Raw genomic sequence first — 22,762 nt, 5'->3', positions numbered from 1 at the left:
ACCGATGCAAGCACATATTGGCATGACTTGTCGGGCTTGCAAAGAACGCGAAATTGAGCATGAGTGGAATTATTCTCTGCCAATGGGTTTCACTGTGGTTCCGTGCTCAACACTTCCGTATACAGTAGTTAAATGCAATCTACCGTTCAGCTGCAAGCTGACTGAGTGATTGAACACATAAATTTTACATATATGAAGCGTATCTCCTCACTATCTATTCCTGATAAAAAGATTCTACAAATTTCCTCTCCAAAACTCCTCCACGACAAACAAAATCCTCAAAAATGGCACCCGCTATCACCCTTGACCACACCCTTCCACCTGTGGTTCCCGAATCAAATCAAACACCCGCGACCGCACCAACAAATACCCTATTCTCTTTGGCTGGTCGCACAGTCGTGATAACCGGCGGTGGCCGCGGTCTCAGGAATGACCCTGACAACCGCCGTCCTCGAGGCAGGTGGCGACGTCGCCTGTCTAGATCTGCTTGACGAACCAAGTGCAGAGGAATGGATTGCCGTACAGAAACTCGCTACATCGAAGGGCCTCCAGGCGACGTACACGAGATGCGATATTACCGATGAGGAAGCCACAAAGGGTCTATTAGAGAATATCGCAGAGGAAAGCAAGGCGCGCAATATGCCGTTGCGCGGTCTTATTACCTGTGCTGGAATTCAGCAGATGGTTCCTGCGCTTGATTATCCTGTCGATGGGTATCGGAAGATGCTGGATGTGAAGTTAGTCTATTTTCTCTGACCTGGAAGGATAATTATAAGTGCTAACCTCTCATAGTGTTCTTGGAACGTTTATCCCTGCTAAGCATTTCTCGCGGATTTTGGTTGAGCAGAAGACTCCTGGAAGCATTGTTATGATTGCGTCCATGTCGGGTCAGATCGCTAACCGAGTAAGTCACCCCGATTTTATTAAATTAAATGTGGAGCTAACGGGGATTGTATTACCAGGGCTTGACTTGCACCGCTTATAACTCTTCCAAGGCTGCCGTCCATCAGATGTGTCGATCCGTCGCTCAAGAATGGGGCCAGTACAACATCCGTGTTAACACACTTTCTGCGGGAGTAAGTGATGGCATTGAAATGATCCTTGTAGAGGAATCAGCTAACTTGAATAGTACATTCGCACTGCTATGACAGATGCCTTGCTTAAGGAGAAGCCCGAGGTCGAGGAGACCTGGATGTGTGGTGCTTTGCTGGGTCGTCTGGGTGCTCCTGAAGATTTCAAGGGTCCTACTATCTACATGCTTACCGATGCTAGTGCCTGGATGACGGGTGCTGATCTTCGAGTGGATGGTGGTCACTGTGCTTCAGCTTAATAGATGTCTTCTTGCATGATAAATAGATGTGGCATGTTTAGGCGTTATAGATAGAGCTGGATTCAATATAAAACTTTGTCGAAATTGAAAAGAACTGGAATCATGGGAATAAGATTTGATGATAGATTTTGAAATGACCCTTGGAGATTTTGGCGTGACTTGTTCATTAGAATTGGGTCGTCCGGGGGTAGTTCATTGACATTCCCAGCATCACGTCCACACTATTAGTCTGTACCAGTGTTAGTGTAAGGTCAGGCATAGGGAGAAGGATTGACTTACCAAGTCCAGTAACTCGGGGGCAATGGTGAATGATGACATCGGAGAATCCATGTTATTGGCTTGAAGCTGTGGAAAATTCATAGCTTGATCTATGAACATTGCCCCTTCCAGCTCCGGCCATGCAGATGGATTTGAGCCCGAGAAGAAATCTATAAGAATCACATTAGCTGGTCTGTCCCAGATATCTGACGCATAGAGCTCATACCCATTGTTGAATCATAGAAAGGCCCCTTATTCGACGGTTGAGTTACGCTACTAGCTGCTTGCTTTGGGGTCTCGTTCTGCTGTTTTTCAAGCTTTTTGAAAATGACATCGATTGCTTGTATCGTCCGTGGAATGTCGTGATGTAGATCCTTTTGATCGGACCAGATTTTGTGGGATTGTTGAAGGGCCTGGATTAGCCGATGCGTTACGTTTCCGGGTAGTGCTATCTGCTTTTTCTTGGCTGTGGAGTCGCTCGAAAGCTCATAATTCAGCTCCAGACAGATCAAGGTTGTTGCTAGCATGATAACTCCTCGCATGATCGGTGATTTGACCTTCCATCTTTCATTATATAGGCGTCCACTAGGCTGTGATTCCTGGTACATCATATGTTGGTACTGAAGAATTTTCAGCGATGCTTCAAGACAACTATCGCGAGAGTAAGCATATCGGTGGTCGGTTCTCGCGGGCGCCAAGTAGCGATAATGTAAAAGGCACCTTGCCTTTGAGTACAAGGAAACAAGCTGAATTCGATGGAGAAGTGTTTCTGAGGTATCCATGAGAGACTTCTGGAGAGGTCGCTCATGAAGATGTTGCGGAGTGGATGAGTATGTTTCGTGTAGCATTTTGTCCAGCCGCATAACTTCTGAATAGCTCGGTCGGCGGATGGACGTGACGAAGTCTGATATGATCCCGAGCATTGAAGTGAGCTTATTCTTTGCAACGAGCCACTGACAAGGAGTCTGGAATGATTCAGGACGGGAAGGTGGTAGTTCTGATAGATCTTCATCAAAATCTGCGTCCAAAAGATTATGAGGAGGAGCTGTGTCAGATTGAAATTCTCGTAGTATGCGAGGGAGTCCAGCGGACAGAGATAACATCACATCGAGATCTTTAATAATTGCCCAGACTCTTCTTCTCATTTCGCCATGGAAAGGTGAGATGTGAGGAAAATGAGAGGCGTCGCGATGATAGCCCATGCGCTGGGCCATACGCACGAGAACTCCCAGAATGACCAAACTGCTCATCTCGCCATCCCCGGATTGATGAAATTGGGTGTTCAGAGTACCGCAGATAGTCTCAATTGTATCTGGTGGACAATCCTGGTATCTCCCAAGCACTAAACATTGTTTGATTTTTAGGTCGAATTTTTCAATCAACCTTCTCTGGTCTTCTAGAAAACACTCGTCGTTTCCTTGAAAGATCAAAGCCAGAGATAGAATGCCGTATAGCTTTCCAACCCACATGATATGTGTCTCCTGTGGGGTTTCCCAGAATCTTTCATACTGTTGTTGTCAAAGTCAGTCTCCATTTCTAATTTCCGGAGCAGAGAATATCATACCTGTCTCAAAAACGATGGCCCATGAATTACTATATTAGAACATCAGATGGGTTCAAAAAGAGATAAATTATGCAGGTAGACACACAAGGAAGTGAAGAATGTTTGAAATAGTTGGAAAGAAGCCTGTCACACCCTTCTCGTGAAGGAAGATCTCTCAATATTTCACTATGAGTTGCTGGGTCACAGCTAGGGAACAGTATCTCCGGGGAAGAAGATGCCGGAGCTGAAAGCTCTGAAGATCTCCCTGCTTCATCATGCACCGAGCTTTTGAGCTCTGCAATCTAAAGGACAGAAATAGTTAGGGATATTCAGTCCATGAGTCGTGAGTGACCTACCCCATCTAGAATTGCTGTCCAATGGGTATCCTGTACATATTTAGTCTTACTATCCCGCAATGAGATATGACCGAAAGAATCTGATGGATCAGCTGCACCGTCCGAGTTGGTTGGCTGTGGCTCTTTGACCCTGACATCACCAGTTAAGCCCGAGTTGTCAAACTGGCCAGCCTGCCTTCGGGCATTTGGATCATCCACAAAGGAAGAGATCAATTTCTCCAGTTGACTGATTCGTTCTGTGAGGCCAGGATGAGATGGCGGCCGTGTCTCCTTTGTGATATGCCTAGTCTCAGCTGGGCTCGTGGGAGAGTATGTACAAGAGAGCGAGAGGCCCCGGTGACGACAAGATCCACATGGGTGGCCTCGGTCACATCGTAATCTATGGTATGATTAGTTCGTTGCAATGTGCTATTTGTTTGGTTTTACAGCGGCAGATGGTCTTACTTTCTTCTCCTGCACAGATTGCAGGATAACTGTGGCTTGTCTCGCCGTCGGCTTGGAGGGGGAAGGGTCTTTCTTGTCTCCGCCATTAAATTCACCGGAAGAATCGTGAGACCAGGATTCCAATATTCAAATGTTAAATTGATGATTGTTGTCTGCTAAGAGCTATGGAAGTTGAGAGGTTGATGCGTGCGACCGTAACCTCCGACCCTCCGATCCTCCGCTCCGAACTCCGCTTCGCCACAAGGGTCAACTGACTCTCATTGGTGATATTGTGGCTCAGTATATTCCATAAAAGACAATGTTTTGGTCTTTTTAATTCACAAATTACTAGGCACTCGACTACTTAGGAGGTAGGTTCTCCCTTGAGCAGTCCTCCACCTGGAGCCCTGGAGGTGCCTGGAAAATATGACTAATCACATGGATTTTTCGGGAGTTGACGGTCAACTGGACAACAACAACATGTTTCGCTGCTGCTTGCAGATATCGTTTAATGCTCAGACTTGGGCCCTCCAGCTTTCGTCGACTTCGAAGTATCAAGCTCTGCTATGTGCACAGAAATGAAAATCCAACAGATCCATTTCCAAGGGCCAGGCTGTAAGGTCGAAGCTTTCGGTGACCTACGCGCCAAGCGAACCCCACAAGGCGACACAGCGATCATTTCTTGGTAGCAGATCAATTCAAGGCTTGGGTTGCTTAGGTTGCTTGGGTTGCTGGGTTCGCAGACAAAGAGCGCTTTGTCGCAACGGACCACAACAGCATCATGACATGGATGACTGTGCCCAACTCAGAAGCCTTGGAGTCATGTTACATACGTGTCTTACCGTAATCACACTATTGGAAAAAATTTCCCCCATCTCAATGCTCGGAAGTGCAGGCAGATACATTTAAAGTATCCATCAAGGTGACCTGTGCTCCCACGAGGCAATTTTCTTTACCAAATACTTAATGGGCCCATTTCAAGGCTCTTTTCACCGCTGTCATTTTACCCGGACCTTCGGTGAAGAATCTGCACCCGGTTGACGGGGTGTGCATTTGAATCTGAGCTGGTAAAGGATCTAGACCGACGAGGCTAGGTAAGGTTGTAGGATAAGGCTAGGGAGTAGGGCTTAGGGAATATGACCTCGGAACGATGTGGTAAACAAGCACTACACGTACTGCGCAATTCCGAGCTGAATTGCTTCAGCCGAGAAATGTGGCTCCAGTGGATTCAGCCAAGTCTAGAAGAATCATTGCACAGCCCTACCCGAAGCTATCGCTAATCTCCCAAGGGTTTGTGCAGGACGCCACATGACGTGTCTGGGAACCAGATCGGAACCTTGGAAACCGGAAATTTCGGCAAATGTTGACAAGTTTCTAAGAAAAGCATTGGTTTGATTAAGGCGGGACAAGAAAGACAGGAATCTTGTTTTTTTTTAACCCATATGATAGAATACTAGTCACTACGCCATTGTGGACCGTGGAGACCTCGGAATATTGCACATGGAAGATGATATAAGTCAGCGGAACTAGCCACAATTTTTTCACTACTTTCTTCAAAGAGTTCTTTCAGCCAGCCTCCTGCTTATCTTACAATCTCGCACTTTACCACTTTTAATCACTTGTACGCTTTATCCACATCCAATGGTTCAAGGACATGCGTGGGGCCTCGGGTGACCCTTCCCCAGGGATTCCGCACGGACCTTGCAATCAAGATTTCCCCTTAAAAGGGGGATTTCTCCATTTTCCTTGGCTGCCAAGATCATATCTCTAACTATACCTTCAGAATATCTCCAATTCACCATGTTTGACGCCATCAAGAGCTGGTTCTCCGGTCCTCAGACTGAGGAGAACAAGTGGGATGCTACCACTGTTCAGATGCAGCAGCCTAACAGCCCCGCTGCTATGAACGAGACCGTTACCCAGCAGCCTGTATGTTTAAAAATGATCCGGCTTGCGATAAGAGTACTAATATGAACCAGACTGCTGAGACTATGGATGTCCACGTCCGTGGTGGTGGTGAGGGTGAGGATGTTTGCTGCGGAGTGTAAGTACCTTATCAAAGAACCCTGGAAGACTCAGTTGAATTTCACCTTACTGATTTTTTTTCCTTCAGCTGTGCCGGTCTTTGCTGCTTCGAGTGCTGCGAGTGCTGCTGCTAAACGCCCCTTACGAAGTCCTATTCCCCGTTGAATGAGAGAGATTTGTGATTCCGCCGGCGGGTTTTGTTTTCATGTAACCTTGGAAATCGCTTATGCGATAGCGACATATCAATGCAACATATGATACCTTGAATCTTGCTATCGAGTAGCCTGTTTTCCTCCGTAAACAGTGTAACCGACCCCTGGGAGAATAATACTGCGCCATTGCGATTGGGCTCCACTGCCCAGTCAGGGTGCTACCCTCTGCTACCTACCCTTGCGAAATCAGAATCATGCCAGTGATTGATATACTCCCAGATGCCCCCACCTGGGCACTGCGCCGCACTTTAAATTCCCTTACTATTGGGTGCCTCGTGGTGCTCATTCACGTGGCATATGGGGAAATTGTGAAGTCAGGGGTAATAAATGGTCTCAGGGGTAATTAAGCTTAAGCAGCGTCGTCGATCCTCGTACAAGGGTGCTGTGAAAATCACGTCAGAATCCTCTGTGCCACAAAATATCAGCCACAAATATTCTACCCTGGATCTAGAGCGTTGTAGCTTTATATAAATGTGGCAAAGTTGGAACTGCTTACCATAGGTACCCACTGGTGGCTCAGATCTAAAGATGGGACCAGTGCCCAGGTGGAGCATCTGTTTTCGATCGAGTATCTATTTCAACCTTGGAAGAGATCGAAATACACAACTTTAAGTTGAGACTAATAGAACAAAGGAGCTAAAAGCTTTTGTAGTATAGACAGGTAGTCATTTGAAACAATTTATCGATAATGGGAGCTATATACGTGCTATCAAATAATTAAGACCTAGCACTCATGAAATCACTTCTTAATCATTCATGAATCATTCCGCACTCTTCTCATCACTGGGCGAGCTGGTTCCAGTATTCCGATTAACTCGTCTCAGGCGTCCCGCAGTATCATATCGTGCATCCCAGCTTTCAATCTCTGAGTTAGGAATCTTGACCAGAACGTGTGCTACCGCGCCATTATCCTCTTCCAGAATGGTCTGACGAAGCTGATAATCACCCCACTTGGGAATAAGCCAGACCCAGACATAGTAGTACACGATGCAGGCACCGATGCTATTAAATTATTAGCATATAAATCGCAAGGAAAAAAGACAGAGCTGCAGAGATATCAGGCGAGGCAGGAGACGAAAGACTTACATAGAGAGACCAGTAACAATGTAGATGGCATACCAGAATGATACATCACCACCATCTGCACCGGTGGTTGGTGGGTACCACGGCATAACAAGCATGTAGCTGGTAGTTAGAATGGAAAATCCTACGGCCACATTCCAGCAGCGGTATTCACCCCTTCCCCAGCCAAGACGTGCGCGGCGACGACGGGTTATGATTAATCCAATGGTCAAGATGAAACTGAACAGGTTCGAGGGATAGATACTCAGATCAACCACTAGAGCGGTCCATATTAGCACTAACACACTACTGTAGTAGACATAAAGGATTATTGGGCTTACCAAAATCGAATGCATCACCCGCTGGAGGAGCGATAATCATGATCACTGTTAATCCCCATTTCACGAGGTATGGCCCAATGGGCGTTCCGAATGGCTTCGTAGAGGTCCAGAACTTGGTCCAAGGAAGAACACCTTGTCTGATCACTCAGTTAATAAATAATACTTCAGTTTGTTGGATTTGGGCATGCCTACCTTCCGCATTCACGCAGTACTCGAGATTGACCGATAAGAACAGCGACCAAGTTACCAAAGGCACTCAGACAGATCAAAAAGTTCAATGCTTTTGCTGCACCACCCTGACCAAAGACCTTCTCAAAGAAAAGCGCAGCGACAATCTGCTCTGAGTTTTCAATCTCTTCTACTGTGGCGCATGAGAAATAGGCAATGTTGGCGAGAATGTAGAGAGCAGCTGTGATAGTGAGAGAGAGGAGCGCTCCACCGGAGAGTTTTGATGGGATTCTATCGTTTTGAAAGTCCAGTCAATATGAGATTGCGCATCTTAGTTTTGATTCTCTTACCTTCACTTCATTGACCACGTTGAACGCGTTGGTGTAGCCGGCGTACGAAAACACAATATCAATCAGTGCATTTGTTGCTCCGTACACTGTTGCATTGGATGATGTCCCAGAAAACGAATTCTTGAAGTTTGCTCTTGGGTTCTCGACAGATGTGTGGCCTCCAAGGACAACGAGGCCGGTAATACCAATGCTGTGAGATCCCAAATTATCAGTCAGGAGAACATTTTTGAGATTGATGGCAGGATCACTCACAATATCAAAGTCATAAGCTTGACGACGCCGATCGCATTGGAGAGCAAAAGAGAGGCTCGGTTATGAAATATGACAACTAAACCAATCAATCAGTCACAATCCACAGAACTTGAAGCGTTACTAGTAGTTATAACACAAACCTAAAACGGCAACTGTATATGCTGCCACTGCAACACCTTTTTCTTGCCACTCAGTTGGTGTCGTTCCAGCAAGATCAAAAAGGTATTCCGCCAAAACTGAGATCAGTTAGTTGTTTCCATTCTGCCAATTTCTCGATGCTCATGTTACCCACCAATAGCATTGCTACTGCTAAAAGAGAAAAGCACTGTCTGAACGGCGAAGATAGTGGGGAAGAGGTACAGAGGACGAGGGAAGGACTGCTCGAGGTAGACAACTTCCGATCCCGAGCGAGAGGGGAAGTACGAGGCGAACTCAAGATATACAGACAGTGTGCTGAACGCAATAAGATAGCCGATAAACCAATATAGCAGACTGAGACCAACCGAGCCGGTTCCAGAGAGAATCGTTGATGCTAAAGACTATCAGACAAGAATTCTAGAACGAGGGTGGCAGAACTCACGAGTTGAAAAGACTCCGGTGCCGATCATCATGCTAAGATTCAAGAAGACAATAGTAACCCATCCGACTGAATACCCAAGAGGACTATGCTGCTCGACTGGAGCGCCACTAGCCTCTTGAATTGTCAATCTGTTGGAATTTTCTCCACCCTCAACCGTGAAATGTAGACTACCTTCTTCAATCTCACTTCCAGAGGGATCAAAGATCACGGTCTCCTCAACCTTCTCATTAGATTTGAACAACCCCATCTTATCGTTGGAGTAGAATAAAAATCCAAAACTTGGACCAGGAAAACCCCTGCTGGATCCAGACAAAACGTTATTTTTTTTGCTCGGAATCCCGGGAGCTGCAATTGAGATCAAAGTTATATGCAGACCGGGGTTCCAACTGCCATGCATCTCATATGTTCCTCATAGGTAGGGTTAATAACGACATTCAGGAATAATGCACTAAGCGCAGGTTTCCTCATTGGTGGTGTTGATAACGACATTGAAGAATAATACACTAATGTTCTTGCGCCACAAGGGGCCAATGATACTTAGCTCATTGCATCAGCTCACGAGTCGTAAGCTTTAATGCCGAAGGGGTTCTTCACAACTACTTACTACATTTTTCTAATTTATTGTGACACTGGCATTAGACTACCACTTACTTATGTTGTACCGGTGGACTTGATGTAGCATAAGAACCATATCAACCGTGGAACTGGCCCTGGTGGACGCTGTTAAATTACTAAGCGATGCTAAAAAAAAGTACCATATGAACCTTGGAAGAATTCCCAGGGGCCATTTGAGCTAAATACACATTTTATGAATCTTATTTTTGCTGGGTCAATCGCCACGCAATCAATATTCGCAACAATTATCTACGTACAGTGAGAGAAACATGATACCTCGATCAACGATGTGCTCCATCTCGGGAATGGGGTGAACGCGCCGACCCGAACCAATAGAAAATACCATATCAACCCGAAAAATTCCCGAGTGGATCCGGCGGTTGGACCATCTTAGGATATGACGAGCAGAATCCGCAGTATGATTCAACATTGAGGGGTTATGTCCTCTTAGATCCACTAGATGTCGGGAGTTAAAAGTACTTTTGACATGTTTGTGGAGTACGAAATATGCCGTATGAGAAACCTCGGTCGACTTCCACTGGCAATCCTAAAAATATCCAGTGTACTCCAGGGCTATTACTGGGTATATAATATATTCATCGGAAGGTTCCGAGAATTCAGGTTTTTCACTGGCTTGTTCGGACCAATTCAAGGCTTCAGCATTACGGATGGAAAAATTATTCCGAAATGAAAAGCTTCAAGTTTGTCTTCAGCTAATTACTAGTGCTAGTGGTGATATGCTATCTGCACACTGGCAGCTCAGCCAGCTAATCCCCCACTTTCGACATCTGTTCAGGTAGGAACTTCTTGAATTTACCTGCTACAAATCAACACTCAGGCGAGTGGAAGGCAAAAGGTTATCTCCAGAACACAGTATACAATTGGCGACCAGAAAGCTCAAGGCTTGGAAATAATCCGACGTGTCAGCGAAGTTTCACCACTGTCCTGTTTAGGAGAATAGTGCTACATTGGCAGCCAAGTTTGGCGGTTGCGAAAAATCTTATGAATCAATTTTTTTGTTACTAATCCCAATTGAGCGAAAGCTACCTCCCTAGGTAGAGGCTTCAAGATAATGAGAGTTGCCTTGCTAGTATCGTATATCTGCTACTACCGACGTGGACCCCAAGAAACTGTGAACTATCAATCCCATCATGATGTGCATTGCGAGAAGAGATAAAGATTCATGATATTATAACTTGGCGTGTGTTAGAACCTTGGAAGGTTCCAAGGTTAAAGTTGGAAGCATAGAATCTATCGATTCAGAGCAAAAATTTGTAACTACCACAGTTTCCAGACCTATTGATGCAAATTTGAACCCTCCGCCTGACGGGAAAAGATTTAAGCATTATCATCAAGGTATGATGATTAGGGTATTCCAAGGTTGTGTGCAAGAGCACTTCGTTCTAACATCATGATGCTCTTCATACAAGATTTGCATCATCGGCTTCGAATGTTGGCTCAATATTGTCGACATCTGTCACATCCGCAACTCTCTCTTCAATAAATACATGCTGAACCTGAGAGGGCCCAACCGCATCTCGTAAAGGCATCTCGAATGGACTTCTTGGACTCTGATTCTCGTAAGATTTCCATAGTCCCAAGCTCAGATTACCCAAAGCAACTGCCAGATTCATACCCCGAGATGATATGACCTGAAAGATCTCTTGGCACCAAAAGAATTTTGCTTCTCGACGTAGAGCCGCGAATGGCTTGGTAACATGGTTCATGCTAGCCACAACAATATGAGCACCCCATGCGCCCATACCCTCTTGCAGGCAGTATGGAATAGCCCGGCAAATTTCGTCCGCATAGTGCTCCGCCATAATAAACTGCTCGCTGGATGGAAGAAAATAACCCGATAATTTCTCACTGCGAGACTCGAGAATCATGATCGAGGTGGTCATCTCGTGGATCAAAATTTCAATGAGAAGAAGTGACGTCCAGTACAGCACATAGAGGCGTGCTGTATCAAGGTTTGCGAATCGAAAAGGTAATCCAAATAGATCACACTTAAGAGAAAAATCGGCCACCATTGGGTCATCGGGGAGATAACCAGATGGTGGATCTCCAAGTGAATCCCTTTTTTGCATATACCAAGTGAGAACCTTCTGTTTATGAGCGAAGCAAACGGACAGCACTACTTGAAAATGTTGGCTTAGCTCGCTCTCCAAGCTGTGAGTTCTAATTTGATCTATCTCGTTGACAATCGAGGATGTTTCAATATAGACCTTGAATATTTCGTCTAGTGGACTTGCGGGAGCATAATTCCGCTCCAAAAGGTATCCGGATTTTGTCCTTGGCCTTTTCAGCGCAGTTGCTGTGTATATCTATGATGCAATGTCGTTAGTATGAATGAAAATCCAAGAAGATCATATAATGGACCACCTACAGATGCAAGTTTATGATTTTCGCAAATTGCCCTTTTGATTGGGCTCTCGGTTATCCTTTCATGACATCGGCCGAGAAGATTATCGGTAGCTTCCATATGTGAAATCCAGACCGCGAGGGTGTTATTGGAGCAGTATATTGTCTGGTAATCAAATAAATTAGCCTCGGATAAATCTCGACAAGGTGATATACCCGGATGCCTATACCTCAAGGACTTGAAAGACAACAGTAGTGTACAAGACATCATCAGTCACCAAACCTCGACGCAGCATGTTTGCGAGAATTCGAATCGCCTGGTTGTACAGTGTGACGCCATGGCGTAAGACCGAGTCATTATTAGTTATCTTACCCAGATAAATGCAAGACACCGCTGCCAGTGCCTTTTCAAGCATGATAGACTTTTTAGATAGTCCCAGAAACTCCATGAGTATAAAGTGCCATGAATCAACAGCAAGACCTCCTTCCAAGTTGATTGGGAAGTAGTTCATTATATATGTTGAGCAAACTTGCACACGTCTCTCAGGGCCAGATGGCATCTGTAGCGGCAATCTGCCATGTGCGGGCAATCTGGCTTGACGCGTACATGTCACAGATTGGTCTAGGGTAGCAGATTTTGCTTTCGGTTTCTCATAATCCGATCGAGAGAAAGTCTTGTGAATGAAGATTACATCTTCATATCCTGGACATGCAATGCCTCGCTTGATACATCGGGCACATTCCGGCTTTTGTAGATCACACTGTATCACGGTGTTGTGTCAGGGGGCTGGTTCTTAAGCGCTGATAGTGACACTCACTCTAATTTTGCGTTTTTTACAGATAGCACAAGCGGCCGATGTCCATGGTTTACCACCAATTCTTCCATCCAGATTAATATGATGTAACTGTCGGCATCGTTTGCGGAGAATATGATTTAGTGAGTGAGAATCAGCCTGATGGATCGATAGAGGTCCCCGCGTTGATCCCTTCCGACTTAAGCCCCCACTGTAACACACGTCATCGAAGCGGTTCGATTTTCTCAACACTGCACAATTGGTTTGTTAATTAGTAAGAGGAAAAAGATACATCTAGTGAAATTGTATCCAGAAATTTAATATGAAAATTTGTATAAGACGACATAGCTCCAGTATTCACGAAAATGCACCAGGGGCCTTAATTGGACCCTTGCGCACGGGCACAATCCTGCCCAGATGTAGTATTCTTTAGTACGATCTGGACGAACATCGAGGATGAGATCAAGAACTCAAATAACCGAGATGGAGTCTTCAGGCTATCTGTGATTGTACATACATGCACATTGGCACATTGCATTTTGTGGAGCTACGTCGTGGTGACGTGAATTGATTGGCCACCTACTCGGTTTCCTACAGATTAATGGCCAACTGAATTCCACATCCTCTTCCAAATCCGACTAATGGATCGACAATACTGGCGAGTTATTGCACCTGGCCGAAAAGAGGTAACAGGGTGTATCGGTGAGCTGGTTGAGGCTTTACTATCAAGTGGCGCTGCCAATCTTGTACCCCTGCTAGCCCGCCCGTTGAATGCCCATAGGTCCGTTAAATTGATCGCTCTCGATAGTGTTCCGTGAAACTGATTGATCTTTAGGTTCGAAAATGTCGAAGTAATCCCAGGAGAGAATGTTGAAGACGAAAAGGAGAGAGGCTGTACCCGGCGAACACAAACAAGAAGCCTATCGCAAAGCCATCTAACTGAAACGAACCGAATCGAACAACACCATGCAATCTTGAAAGTCAATCCTGGCATTGATAATAACCTTAAATCCTTCCCATGTCTTCCCTCGGAGATTCACCATGCCATCTTCAACAACATTGACGATGTCCAAGATGTTTTGTGCCTAAGTCTCACGAGTCGATACTTCTGGGCTGTCGGGCTAAGCCACATCGAAGATCATATCGTCTCCTCTTTAGCTCCATGGGCAGGCGAGCGCATCATATGTGTGAGTGAACGTAGTGATCCACGCGATTTCCCACCCGGTCTTCTCAGCCCAGCCGAACAAGAAGACTTGATTGAGTTGAACCACGTCCATGATCTTAACAACTTCTCAATAAAACATAAATGGAAGAAAACTGGGGGTCCATCATTATCACAGAGGCTTCAAGAATGGTTCAAGGAATATGAAGCAAAGCACCCGATGTCGAATGCCGACCGTATCGAAATCAGCACAGGGCTGAAGCCGGAGATTCTGGAGTTTTATCCCCGTAATCAGCCGTGGGTTCTGCGAAATCTGACAACAAAGGAATATGTTCGTGGTGAGGCTCTTGCTCTGAAGGACTTGTTCATACACGGTCCTCATATTGACGTGATTGGATTCTCGGAGGTTTTGCTATCTCGCATTTCGTGGTCAAGTCAGCCTGTGGAAGTTGGTCATGGGAAAAACATGGCCCATGGGAAGTGGGCGGGTCATCGATTCGAAATTACTCCTCTGGCAACGCTCAAGAAAGAGAGTGATAGCGCTCAGTGGGTTGATGTTAGTGATGAGCTATTTCGAGAGTTAGACGTTATCGTGACAAGTCAGAGAGGAGACGATTGGCGTGATCATCTTTCTCGGCGGAACCAGGAGGTTCCTGCTCCTGTAGCATTGGGATATTCATAAAATGTACAATGGGTGTCAAGAATCCTTAAAACTGGTATTTATTCATTTCATTTACATCGGCATTTCAAGTACAAACGGAATGGCTGTACCAGCCACAAGGTTCAACACAACAGAAACATAAATCGGATTTCGTATAGACAAAATGGGAAAGTTTTACATCTCATTGCTGCTTTCGAGATTCCTTTCCTTTCGGTGACCATGGAAAATGCCAAACTGGAGGTATAAAAAAGCTGTTGCTGTCATCCGCAACTCCAGCAAACGCTACATACCATGCCAAAAATGCCGCTAGAAGTGCGAAAAGACCCCCAGCCTTTAGAACCTTTTCGTTGGGCTCTTGCTGCGCATTGCGTTGTAGGTATCCGACTCCAAGAAGGAGGAAAGCGATATCGACGGAGAGGAAAAGGGAGAAGAAAACCACGGTTGATTTTACGGTGCATAGAAGCATGAGGAATGTGAAAATAAACCAGCCCTGGGATTCAATAGTTAGAAATCGGCGATACGACCGAGGGCATAATTTGAGAGGTTCTTACCATTAGAAACAGCCCAAGAGAGTCATAGAACATTCCCAAACCCCCATCCGGATCAGCCTCAATCAGGGATTTCTGAATATTGAATCCACCAGGAGTGAAAGTAATTCCCAGTGAGATCCAGAACCCACCATACGATGACAACGCAGTTGCTCCAAACGTGTTTCCGACCGCCATTTCCCTGTAAGTAGTTAGGTGCCAGTCGTCTCTAATTCCACCTGGTAAACTCACCACATCCCCGAAAGGAGCTGAATCAAACCACCATACGCAAATGCCGGCCCAACAACCATATTCGGCTCAGTAATTCCTCGAGTCTGCATATTGATGCACCCCAGAACGAACGTGGTGAGTGCAAAACCACAAAGACCCAATGGGGCAGGATTGGCAAACTTCCGTTCGGCAACTGGGCGATACAGGCCAGGTTGGAACTCACCACCAAATGGTGAGAGACGAGTTTCTGCTGTGTTCACATGGGCGAGGGGACCATACTCGAGGTATGAATGATTCTTTGACGCGTTATTTGAAGTGCTGGAACTTGTATCACCAGCTTCCAACTTGCGAGGATCGGTCTGCAGTTCTGAATTGGACATTTTCACAAATATTGCGCGGATCGCCCTGCATGAGTTCTAAAAGAGAACAACATCCATGTTCAGGGGGTCGCCATTATTTTATAATATTGGTCCGATTCCATTTGCGAGCAAGCTTCTGGAGGATCGGCAATGGAGATTCATCACGCTCCCGATAGCTGAATATGAAGTGGACAAGATCGTCATAATTAGTGAAGATCGGACTAGAGATGCATGAAACAGGTCAAATCTCCGCAATTTTATCCAAAAGATGCATGAAAATATAAAGTTGTGTCTCTAATACTAGCCTATTTGAGACTTGGAGCTCATATCGTGGCAAGAATCCAATATCGGTTCGGACCAAGGAAGGATTTAAATATTTCCCCACGTTAATCCTCTAATTGTCGATCTTCCAGCTATTAGCGCAGGGTTGATCCCCACATATAAACCCTCGTTGTGTCCTGGACGAATCATGAATCCATTGTGAGGAGTTCCGTTGACGAGATCTCCTCAAAAATAAGTACATGAAGTTAGAGTATCAAGATAGTGAGTATCACTGCAGAATATTACTCCACCAGAATTTCTTTTGTCGGCTCAGTGATTCAAATTTGAGATGACAATTTGCTATTGCTTTCGAGTACAGTCAACCCCCAATTCAACTGCAATATCTCTGACCTTGGAACTCTTCATCCATTTTGGAAGTTGGAAAGTCTGCTCAAGTTTCACAGTTAAAGCTCTATCTTCCATTACAAAGAAAAAGAAATGCTTCTCGTTCACTATGACCTCGGGAAGCGTGAATCTTTGGATATTAGGCATTATCCAATTATGTCTGAAAGATTTCAAAGTCGAAAAACTCTGAGTCACTATGACTTGAGTGCCAGAAGAAAGACCCATGCTCCCTGACTATGAATCATGAGCAAAATAATCATTTACTGTCTTTTATGGAGTCGAAGGTAGGTTACAGGAGCAAATCAACTCATGAAAGCCAGTATTACTCTATATCTGGGCAACCTAATCCAGGAAAGAGGTCAGATTCATCCCATTCATTACCCAAGTCACCAGCATTCAGTGTATTTGGAAAATTCTCGTTATTCATCATAGACTAAGTCCTATGTTGATGTTTCGAATTTTCGAGTCATCCGCCCCATCGCTACTCCCGAGGTCGCTGGTCGGGAATCTTTTGTTTGATGAGTGTGAGGATTTGGGCAGTCACTATGAGACCTTTGCAAATGGGTCTCCCGCAGCAAAATCTTTGTTCCGCATCCAGTCCCGCAAAATCCCAGGAAATCCCAAGAAATCCCGCGTGTAATGGGACGAAATTTTGCGGGACGAAGCGGGATTCCCTGGGACGGGATCCCGACCCATTTGCGAAGGTAGAGCACTAATAGAAGGAAAAGGAGGCATTAACACACTCGGGGGATAGTTTGGTTCTCTCAATTTTTTGAAAGTGACTACACATGTGCTTCAAACTGTTCAGTCTTACGTACATAAAAAAGAAATTAAAAAAAAACAGTACTGCTACATGATACTCGTATACGGAGTACAAAAGAAGAGAGAGGATAGAGAGGCATCGGACTTAATGCCCTAACTCCGAGGGACTTCAAACAAACAGTGCAAACTTGAACATCAATTCCAATCACCAAGAGAAAGACAAAAAAAATAATTAAGAGCCTGGACACAGGAACAGAAAAGCCAAAATGGTAAACTCACCACCCGAAACTTGACTACACTATCAACTGACAGAGTCTCTAGCTCCGACTAAACCCCGGCGCCCTCGCTGTCGCCCTCTTTACCACCACCGCCGCGGTCGCGTACGCGCGCACAGGAACAATCCAACAACCCCTCGAAGCCCTCCCTACGAACACAGCATTGGTCCTCGCACTCTTCTCATTCCTCGGTGGCGCTTTCGAATCCATTATTACCAAGACTCCTGTCGCACTTATACTGGGCCATATATTCGGCGCCGTGTATGCGCTAAGCTATGCGCGCTTGAGTGCAGGCCAGCCTTCCGGTGCGGAAATTGGATTATATGGATCCTTCGCTTTAGCTGTGATTGCGTTGGCGGATACGGGCTTGGATCTGGCCCCCAGGGAACTGGGATACGTTGGGGCTTATGGAGTTACAGTCTTTGGTAATGCCCACGGGGGTGTCGGCTTGGCTGGGACTTTGCTCTTTGCGCTTCTCCTGTTGGGCTTTCGGGGCGAGATTAAGCAGATAAGGAATCGAGTGAATGAGCGGTTGGCGGAGTTAGAGAGACGATAGACTAATAATGGTGAATGGATGTTATACATTTCTTGGCTTGGCAGTGCACAAGGCATGTTCTAGATACAAAGAGAAACTGGGTATCTCCCATCGGGAGGGAAATTTTAATATCCAACTCGCCTTGAAAACTCCCAGTCTCTTGCAAGTTCCAATTGTGCAAGGTGAATTTTCTGATCTTCCGGATCTTCGAAGTGTCTCTGAGCTGTAATTGATGCACTACCAGCACTCTCCGGCTTGACGAAGTATGGCGAATCCACCTCACACTGGGTATATGTCGCAGGTAGTTTCCCTTCGTATAGGAACTCGCGTACATGCTTCATAAGACAGACAGACCCCACTGCAACGGAGCAGTGGCCGTAGCCTTTGACCTCGACGATCTGGGAGTCCACGAATGCTTCGTTGGCAGAGCGGGCTGATACCAGTGGGCACACGGGGTCATAGGTAGTCGAAAGGATCAACAACGGATGAGCCGTCTCGACTCCTTTGCGTGGTACATATGAATGTGTCTTTGGTACACTCCAATGTTGCTTCATGTAGTATCCCTTTAGAAATTCATTACCGAAGAGACTTTGGTTGAGCCAGGGCGTGATCTCCTCAAGCAGTGCCTGTCTACCCTGAGGCCAATGATCAGCACCAGTTCTGCCATCATTAAATGTGACAAACTCGTTTGCTTGGTGCTCCCAGTCCCCCAAGGTCTCAGTAGCATACGCCAGGAAAGCATGGGTGGCATTGCCTTGAATGAGTTTGTATAGGTTCTCAGCTAGAGAAAACCATGTTCGAGGCTTATACAGAGCCGGGAAGATGCCGTTGAACATAACCTGGCTATAGTCTAATAAACCATAGGCAGTGTTATTGATATAAACACTGAGAGGTTGGTCGTGGAGTTTTTCCAGGTAAGAGAATACTACCTGACGTAGCTCATCTGTGGATGTCGCGAGTGAAGACAGAGTGCAGTTTGTCTCACCCGCCTTCATGCATTCGTCGAAAAATCCATCAAGGACAGAATCGGCGTCAACCATGGTGTCTGTCTTAAAGGATCTCCCATACCAATCAAACTGGTTGACCACTCCATCGATGATGACACGCTTCGATCTTTCAGGGAACATAGCTGCGTACGTTTGCCCAAGAAGAGTGCCATAGCTGAAGCCCCAGTAGTACATATCTCTTTGACCAAGCGCATCGAGAATACTATTCATATCGGCTGCTGTCTGTGGAGTGTTGATATATTTCCCATATTCTCCCATTGTATCAGAGCAAGCTTTGGCGAAATTCTGGCTCCATGCGTAGACTTCGGGGCTATCTGAGGCATCATTGGCTCGAACACGCGACAGTTCCTTTCTGGTCTCGGGGTCAGGATAGCAAAAGGCCGTGGGTGTTGAGCTATTGACGCCGCGGGGGTCGAACGAGACTAGGTGGAAGCCGTCGCCCACAAGTGCTTTGATCTGCTCGCCTCGGCGGTACACAAACTCGAAGCCGCTTCCTCCAGGTCCACCGGGGTTAAGAAGGAGGTTCAGACTGCCCTCTTTTCCAGGAATACGAACGAGTGGTATGGTAAAGGTCTTGTCTCCTGAATTCTCCGGGTCGAATTGATCCATCGGTACTTCGATACTGGCACACTGGCGTGGGTGACCATCGACCTCTCCACATGGTTGCCACAGGGAATTCTCAGTAGGAGCTTTACCAGAGTGGCATTGTGATCGCGATTTGGTGAATATGCGATTGAGGTTGAAATAGGGGGAAAACAAGAACCCGATGAGTGCTACTGCTGATAAGAGAATCCATCGTGTCCGGGGTAAAGTTCGGGACTGTTGCTTCCACGCAACTTGGGCTAAGGGAAGCTTCTCGTCCATCATGCAATTTTTAATCCAAATTGTTCAATTGAGGAAGCTCACAAGTCAACGGATGCAAGGAGCTTTTGGATCAGGAGAGGAAGCGGGGTAATTGCAGGATTCAACACGAGTTAGCGTCTTACGGACTCCGAGTCTTGTCCCTTGTAATCCTTGCAATTTTATTCAAATGTGAGTGGTTCTTTGAAAGATCCGACCTCTCTCACGATAATGATGCTTAATTCTCATGGCGAGCTTATAATTTTCTATTTTGCGCAAATTCCATGCGGGTTGTCATATCATTGTGAATTTGCCTCCTAGTTTTATGAAGCCACAAGATTTGAGCTCTTCACTGAGTCCTGACTCACACTGAGCCTGAAGTCATTCAACGCTCGTAGTTTATTACCAACTTGAACCTTTTCTCCCTCCGAAAGATCAACAAACTTGAAATCCAAATTCGCCTCTCGGTCGAGTTTGAGAAGTGCCCAAAGACCTAAAAATGCCAGTATCTGAGAGAATGGTTTGTCAGTACTTAAAATGTTCGAGCTTGGGAGTCTAATCGTTTTTCTCACAGTCAAATAGGATGATAAGAATGATAGTGAATGGAAGCCGTTCCAAATAGCTGCGCCATTTGCAAATATAAGGCAAAAAAGACATCCTGCGAATGCCGCGTACGCAAGGTATGGCTGCCAGTGACTTTTGTACGGGTACTCGAAAGGTTTATCCTCATTCCAGCGCTGAACTAAGGGTATATCCTCCTCTTCAATGTGATCTCGATGACGGTAAATACTAGATAGGGACAGATAAGGTCAGCATTTAGTCTCTTTCTTAATCAACTTGAAGGACAACCCTACCAATGATAAAACCTGATGAAAGCCAGGCATTCGCATGCCCAAACAATCAAAGTACTCACGGAAGCCATCGTACTCATCACCTCCACGAACTACAGACATGTTAGCTCCCATGCTAAATATTCAGGGGTGGAGTTTCTCGCCTGATTGACACTATCAGTGGAGTTAATATCTCCAGTCAATTGCAAGAACGGTATCCAGCCAAATGCGATCGCTGAAAAGAGAAGTGCACGAAGAGGGACTTTATTCCCATTTGTCCTCCCAAACCAAGTAAAAACCTTCAAATGGAATCGCCTTCGACTTTCTCCCGCAGCAAGTCGACTAGCCAGGCCAAAGAGAGCGCGCGAGGCAATATATAAATTTGTACTTGCAGCGGTGAGACAGGTAAAGACGAGAAAGAAGTTGAAAATATCTGGCAAATGCGGTATTTCAGACGCCTGAGCAATGAGAACAACTGGCGCTTCGCTTCTTGAAGAGTTGCAATCAGGCTGATGGTCATTTGAGAGCCAAGTGGGTGTTGTTAGGCCACACTCGGTGCGCGGGATATCCAGAGTAGCAAGTAGCCCACATACTGTGTAGCCAATCGTGACAATGACGGGAATATAGATGGCGGAGAACTTGATTGTATTGTCCATGATATGCAACCGGGTTTGCGAAGGGTTCTTTGGCTTGCACCTATCATTATCGTCACCTTGAGGATGGTGGGGATATTTCGCTTCGAGAGCAGATGCCGCGATGACCTCGACCCCAGTGTATGCAAAACTTGATATTGATATGCACATTCTGAAAGGTTAGTTTTATGAGCCATGGTGATTATTTATATGACTTACAAAAGTGCAATGAACCAATTGTTCGCTGCTTTGTGATCATAATCGAGGGGGTGTTGCCAATCTATTTCTGGTAAGACTTGTATATCAAAAGACGAGTCGTAGTTCGGGGCTGCTCACATCTTGTACCAATGGCTTCGCCTTCAGGCATACCAACTAGTAAAATTCAGTCAAATTAAATGGTATTTGGAGGACTTTGAATTTCGATCTTACCGCCACGGTTGATTGCAATCAAAACCACAATGATAATTAGCAAGAAAAGCATTTTGATGCTCCCAGTCACTACCTCGAGAAAGCCGTAGATCTGATGATTGGATTAGAAATAGTTTCACTCGGCCAAGATCGGAGTACAGTACTCACCTCAATCTTCAGCATGTTCATGAGTACTAGCAAAACAGGAATGCAAAAATAAACCACGCCACCTAAAATGCCCTTGCTATCACTAATTCCAGGCCAGAAACCAAGCTCGGTGGCTGCAGAAGGGAGTAATGTAGCGTAACACATCGCATATTGGAACCTAAGGTCTTGTTAGTTTCTGTACACTGCTGCTTTCGAATATCTACGTACCAGTAAGCAACACCAACGGCGACGCCCAGTTCCGGGTCCACGAACTCGCTGACATACATTGGCAGCGCACCCGGTACAGGCCAGATACAAAGTAACTCACTGATGCACTGCATGACTGCCCATGAGAGTATCCCCACGAGAAGAAAAGCAAGTACAACTGCTAGAGGCCCTCCAACCTCCAGAATCTGACCTCCTCGCAAATAGAGTCCACTTCCAAACACTGCATTGATTGTAATCATCTTGTTTTCGAGTTAGGTAAGAAACTTGTATTGATGATCTTGCTATTGACTAGGTCTAACTCACAAATAAATGAATACCCCTCAGTTTTCGGTTCACTGTTGTCCATGCCGGCGGAGCGTCATATATCCTTATTGGTGTGGTTTCCCGAATTTCGTGGATGGACTCAGAGTCAGTAAACACATTTTCGGTAGTTGTAGTGCCAGAATCTGAAGAGATTGACGATGGTCCCGAAGAACTGGGAGGCGGAACAAAAGTAGTGGGATGTTGAATAGTGTTGTCAAGCTGATAATGTTCCTCGTATTCAGTCCTGTTGTCACTTTCAACATCACGTTGGCTGCCAGAGAAACCAGGTCTCCATGTCTCTGGCAGCCAATCTGGCCACCAGTCAAGATTTTCATTCATAGTTGATTCAGACAAAGAAGATCACGATTAGTCTGGTATTCTATGTCATATTATCAGTAAACGTGGACCTCGGGGTCCACCAGTTCGGGGTCAAAGTCCTTATCATCAGCCGCAATGTACTGCGCCCAGTCCGCCCAGACCGGGAAAAGAAGGCACCGCCACTTGCGAGTATGCGGA

At 45.8% G+C, this 22,762-nt stretch overlaps 11 protein-coding genes across 11 annotated transcripts; 4 read left to right on the top strand and 7 right to left on the bottom strand.

Annotated features, from left to right (window-relative positions):
- Positions 1 to 284: 284 nt before the first annotated feature.
- Positions 285 to 1,330, top strand: N7483_009196 (oxidoreductase, short chain dehydrogenase/reductase family; the record flags this gene model as incomplete). The annotated part of the gene is made up of 5 exons (XM_057092623.1): positions 285 to 447; positions 506 to 737; positions 793 to 904; positions 963 to 1,076; positions 1,130 to 1,330. 5 exons carry the CDS (start codon positions 285 to 287, stop codon positions 1,328 to 1,330), a joined length of 822 nt encoding a protein of 273 aa, XP_056943797.1.
- Positions 1,331 to 1,767: 437 nt separating this feature from the next.
- N7483_009195 (transcription factor) lies at positions 1,768 to 4,017 on the bottom strand (the record flags this gene model as incomplete). Its single annotated transcript, XM_057092622.1, has 4 exons — positions 1,768 to 3,088; positions 3,285 to 3,433; positions 3,488 to 3,866; positions 3,932 to 4,017. 4 exons carry the CDS (start codon positions 4,015 to 4,017, stop codon positions 1,768 to 1,770), a joined length of 1,935 nt encoding a protein of 644 aa, XP_056943796.1.
- Positions 4,018 to 5,710: 1,693 nt separating this feature from the next.
- Positions 5,711 to 5,958, top strand: N7483_009194 (uncharacterized protein; the record flags this gene model as incomplete). Its single annotated transcript, XM_057092621.1, has 2 exons — positions 5,711 to 5,839; positions 5,890 to 5,958. 2 exons carry the CDS (start codon positions 5,711 to 5,713, stop codon positions 5,956 to 5,958), a joined length of 198 nt encoding a protein of 65 aa, XP_056943795.1.
- Positions 5,959 to 6,908: 950 nt separating this feature from the next.
- N7483_009193 (uncharacterized protein) lies at positions 6,909 to 9,147 on the bottom strand (the record flags this gene model as incomplete). The annotated part of the gene is made up of 9 exons (XM_057092620.1): positions 6,909 to 7,149; positions 7,234 to 7,486; positions 7,551 to 7,687; positions 7,743 to 8,009; positions 8,094 to 8,258; positions 8,321 to 8,396; positions 8,461 to 8,556; positions 8,613 to 8,852; positions 8,901 to 9,147. The coding sequence occupies 9 exons, from the start codon at positions 9,145 to 9,147 to the stop codon at positions 6,909 to 6,911; spliced, it is 1,722 nt and encodes a 573-aa protein (XP_056943794.1).
- Positions 9,148 to 10,936: 1,789 nt separating this feature from the next.
- N7483_009192 (uncharacterized protein) lies at positions 10,937 to 11,548 on the bottom strand (the record flags this gene model as incomplete). Its single annotated transcript, XM_057092619.1, has 1 exon — positions 10,937 to 11,548. One exon carries the CDS (start codon positions 11,546 to 11,548, stop codon positions 10,937 to 10,939), a length of 612 nt encoding a protein of 203 aa, XP_056943793.1.
- A 555-nt stretch (positions 11,549 to 12,103) lies between these two features.
- Positions 12,104 to 12,391, bottom strand: N7483_009191 (uncharacterized protein; the record flags this gene model as incomplete). The annotated part of the gene is made up of 1 exon (XM_057092618.1): positions 12,104 to 12,391. One exon carries the CDS (start codon positions 12,389 to 12,391, stop codon positions 12,104 to 12,106), a length of 288 nt encoding a protein of 95 aa, XP_056943792.1.
- Positions 12,392 to 13,314: 923 nt separating this feature from the next.
- N7483_009190 (uncharacterized protein) lies at positions 13,315 to 14,517 on the top strand (the record flags this gene model as incomplete). Its single annotated transcript, XM_057092617.1, has 2 exons — positions 13,315 to 13,454; positions 13,509 to 14,517. 2 exons carry the CDS (start codon positions 13,315 to 13,317, stop codon positions 14,515 to 14,517), a joined length of 1,149 nt encoding a protein of 382 aa, XP_056943791.1.
- A 160-nt stretch (positions 14,518 to 14,677) lies between these two features.
- On the bottom strand, positions 14,678 to 15,634 carry N7483_009189 (acetate uptake transporter family protein; the record flags this gene model as incomplete). The annotated part of the gene is made up of 3 exons (XM_057092616.1): positions 14,678 to 14,986; positions 15,048 to 15,225; positions 15,276 to 15,634. 3 exons carry the CDS (start codon positions 15,632 to 15,634, stop codon positions 14,678 to 14,680), a joined length of 846 nt encoding a protein of 281 aa, XP_056943790.1.
- A 1,673-nt stretch (positions 15,635 to 17,307) lies between these two features.
- Positions 17,308 to 17,872, top strand: N7483_009188 (uncharacterized protein; the record flags this gene model as incomplete). The annotated part of the gene is made up of 2 exons (XM_057092615.1): positions 17,308 to 17,310; positions 17,363 to 17,872. 2 exons carry the CDS (start codon positions 17,308 to 17,310, stop codon positions 17,870 to 17,872), a joined length of 513 nt encoding a protein of 170 aa, XP_056943789.1.
- Positions 17,873 to 17,976: 104 nt separating this feature from the next.
- On the bottom strand, positions 17,977 to 19,722 carry N7483_009187 (alpha/beta hydrolase; the record flags this gene model as incomplete). Its single annotated transcript, XM_057092614.1, has 1 exon — positions 17,977 to 19,722. One exon carries the CDS (start codon positions 19,720 to 19,722, stop codon positions 17,977 to 17,979), a length of 1,746 nt encoding a protein of 581 aa, XP_056943788.1.
- Positions 19,723 to 20,021: 299 nt separating this feature from the next.
- N7483_009186 (proline-specific permease) lies at positions 20,022 to 22,585 on the bottom strand (the record flags this gene model as incomplete). The annotated part of the gene is made up of 10 exons (XM_057092613.1): positions 20,022 to 20,207; positions 20,271 to 20,487; positions 20,548 to 20,641; positions 20,704 to 21,332; positions 21,380 to 21,440; positions 21,497 to 21,532; positions 21,590 to 21,680; positions 21,737 to 21,893; positions 21,944 to 22,182; positions 22,247 to 22,585. 10 exons carry the CDS (start codon positions 22,583 to 22,585, stop codon positions 20,022 to 20,024), a joined length of 2,049 nt encoding a protein of 682 aa, XP_056943787.1.
- Positions 22,586 to 22,762: the final 177 nt, after the last annotated feature.

The sequence above is a fragment of the Penicillium malachiteum genome, assembly GCF_028827825.1.
Source record: "Penicillium malachiteum strain IBT 17515 chromosome Unknown utg000004l:1.0-4883003.0:1.0-4884900.0, whole genome shotgun sequence".
Classification (NCBI taxonomy): Eukaryota; Fungi; Ascomycota; class Eurotiomycetes; order Eurotiales; family Aspergillaceae; genus Penicillium; species Penicillium malachiteum.
The sequence above is the reverse complement of the archived record's forward strand: the minus strand, read 5'-3'. Positions and strand labels throughout refer to the sequence as shown.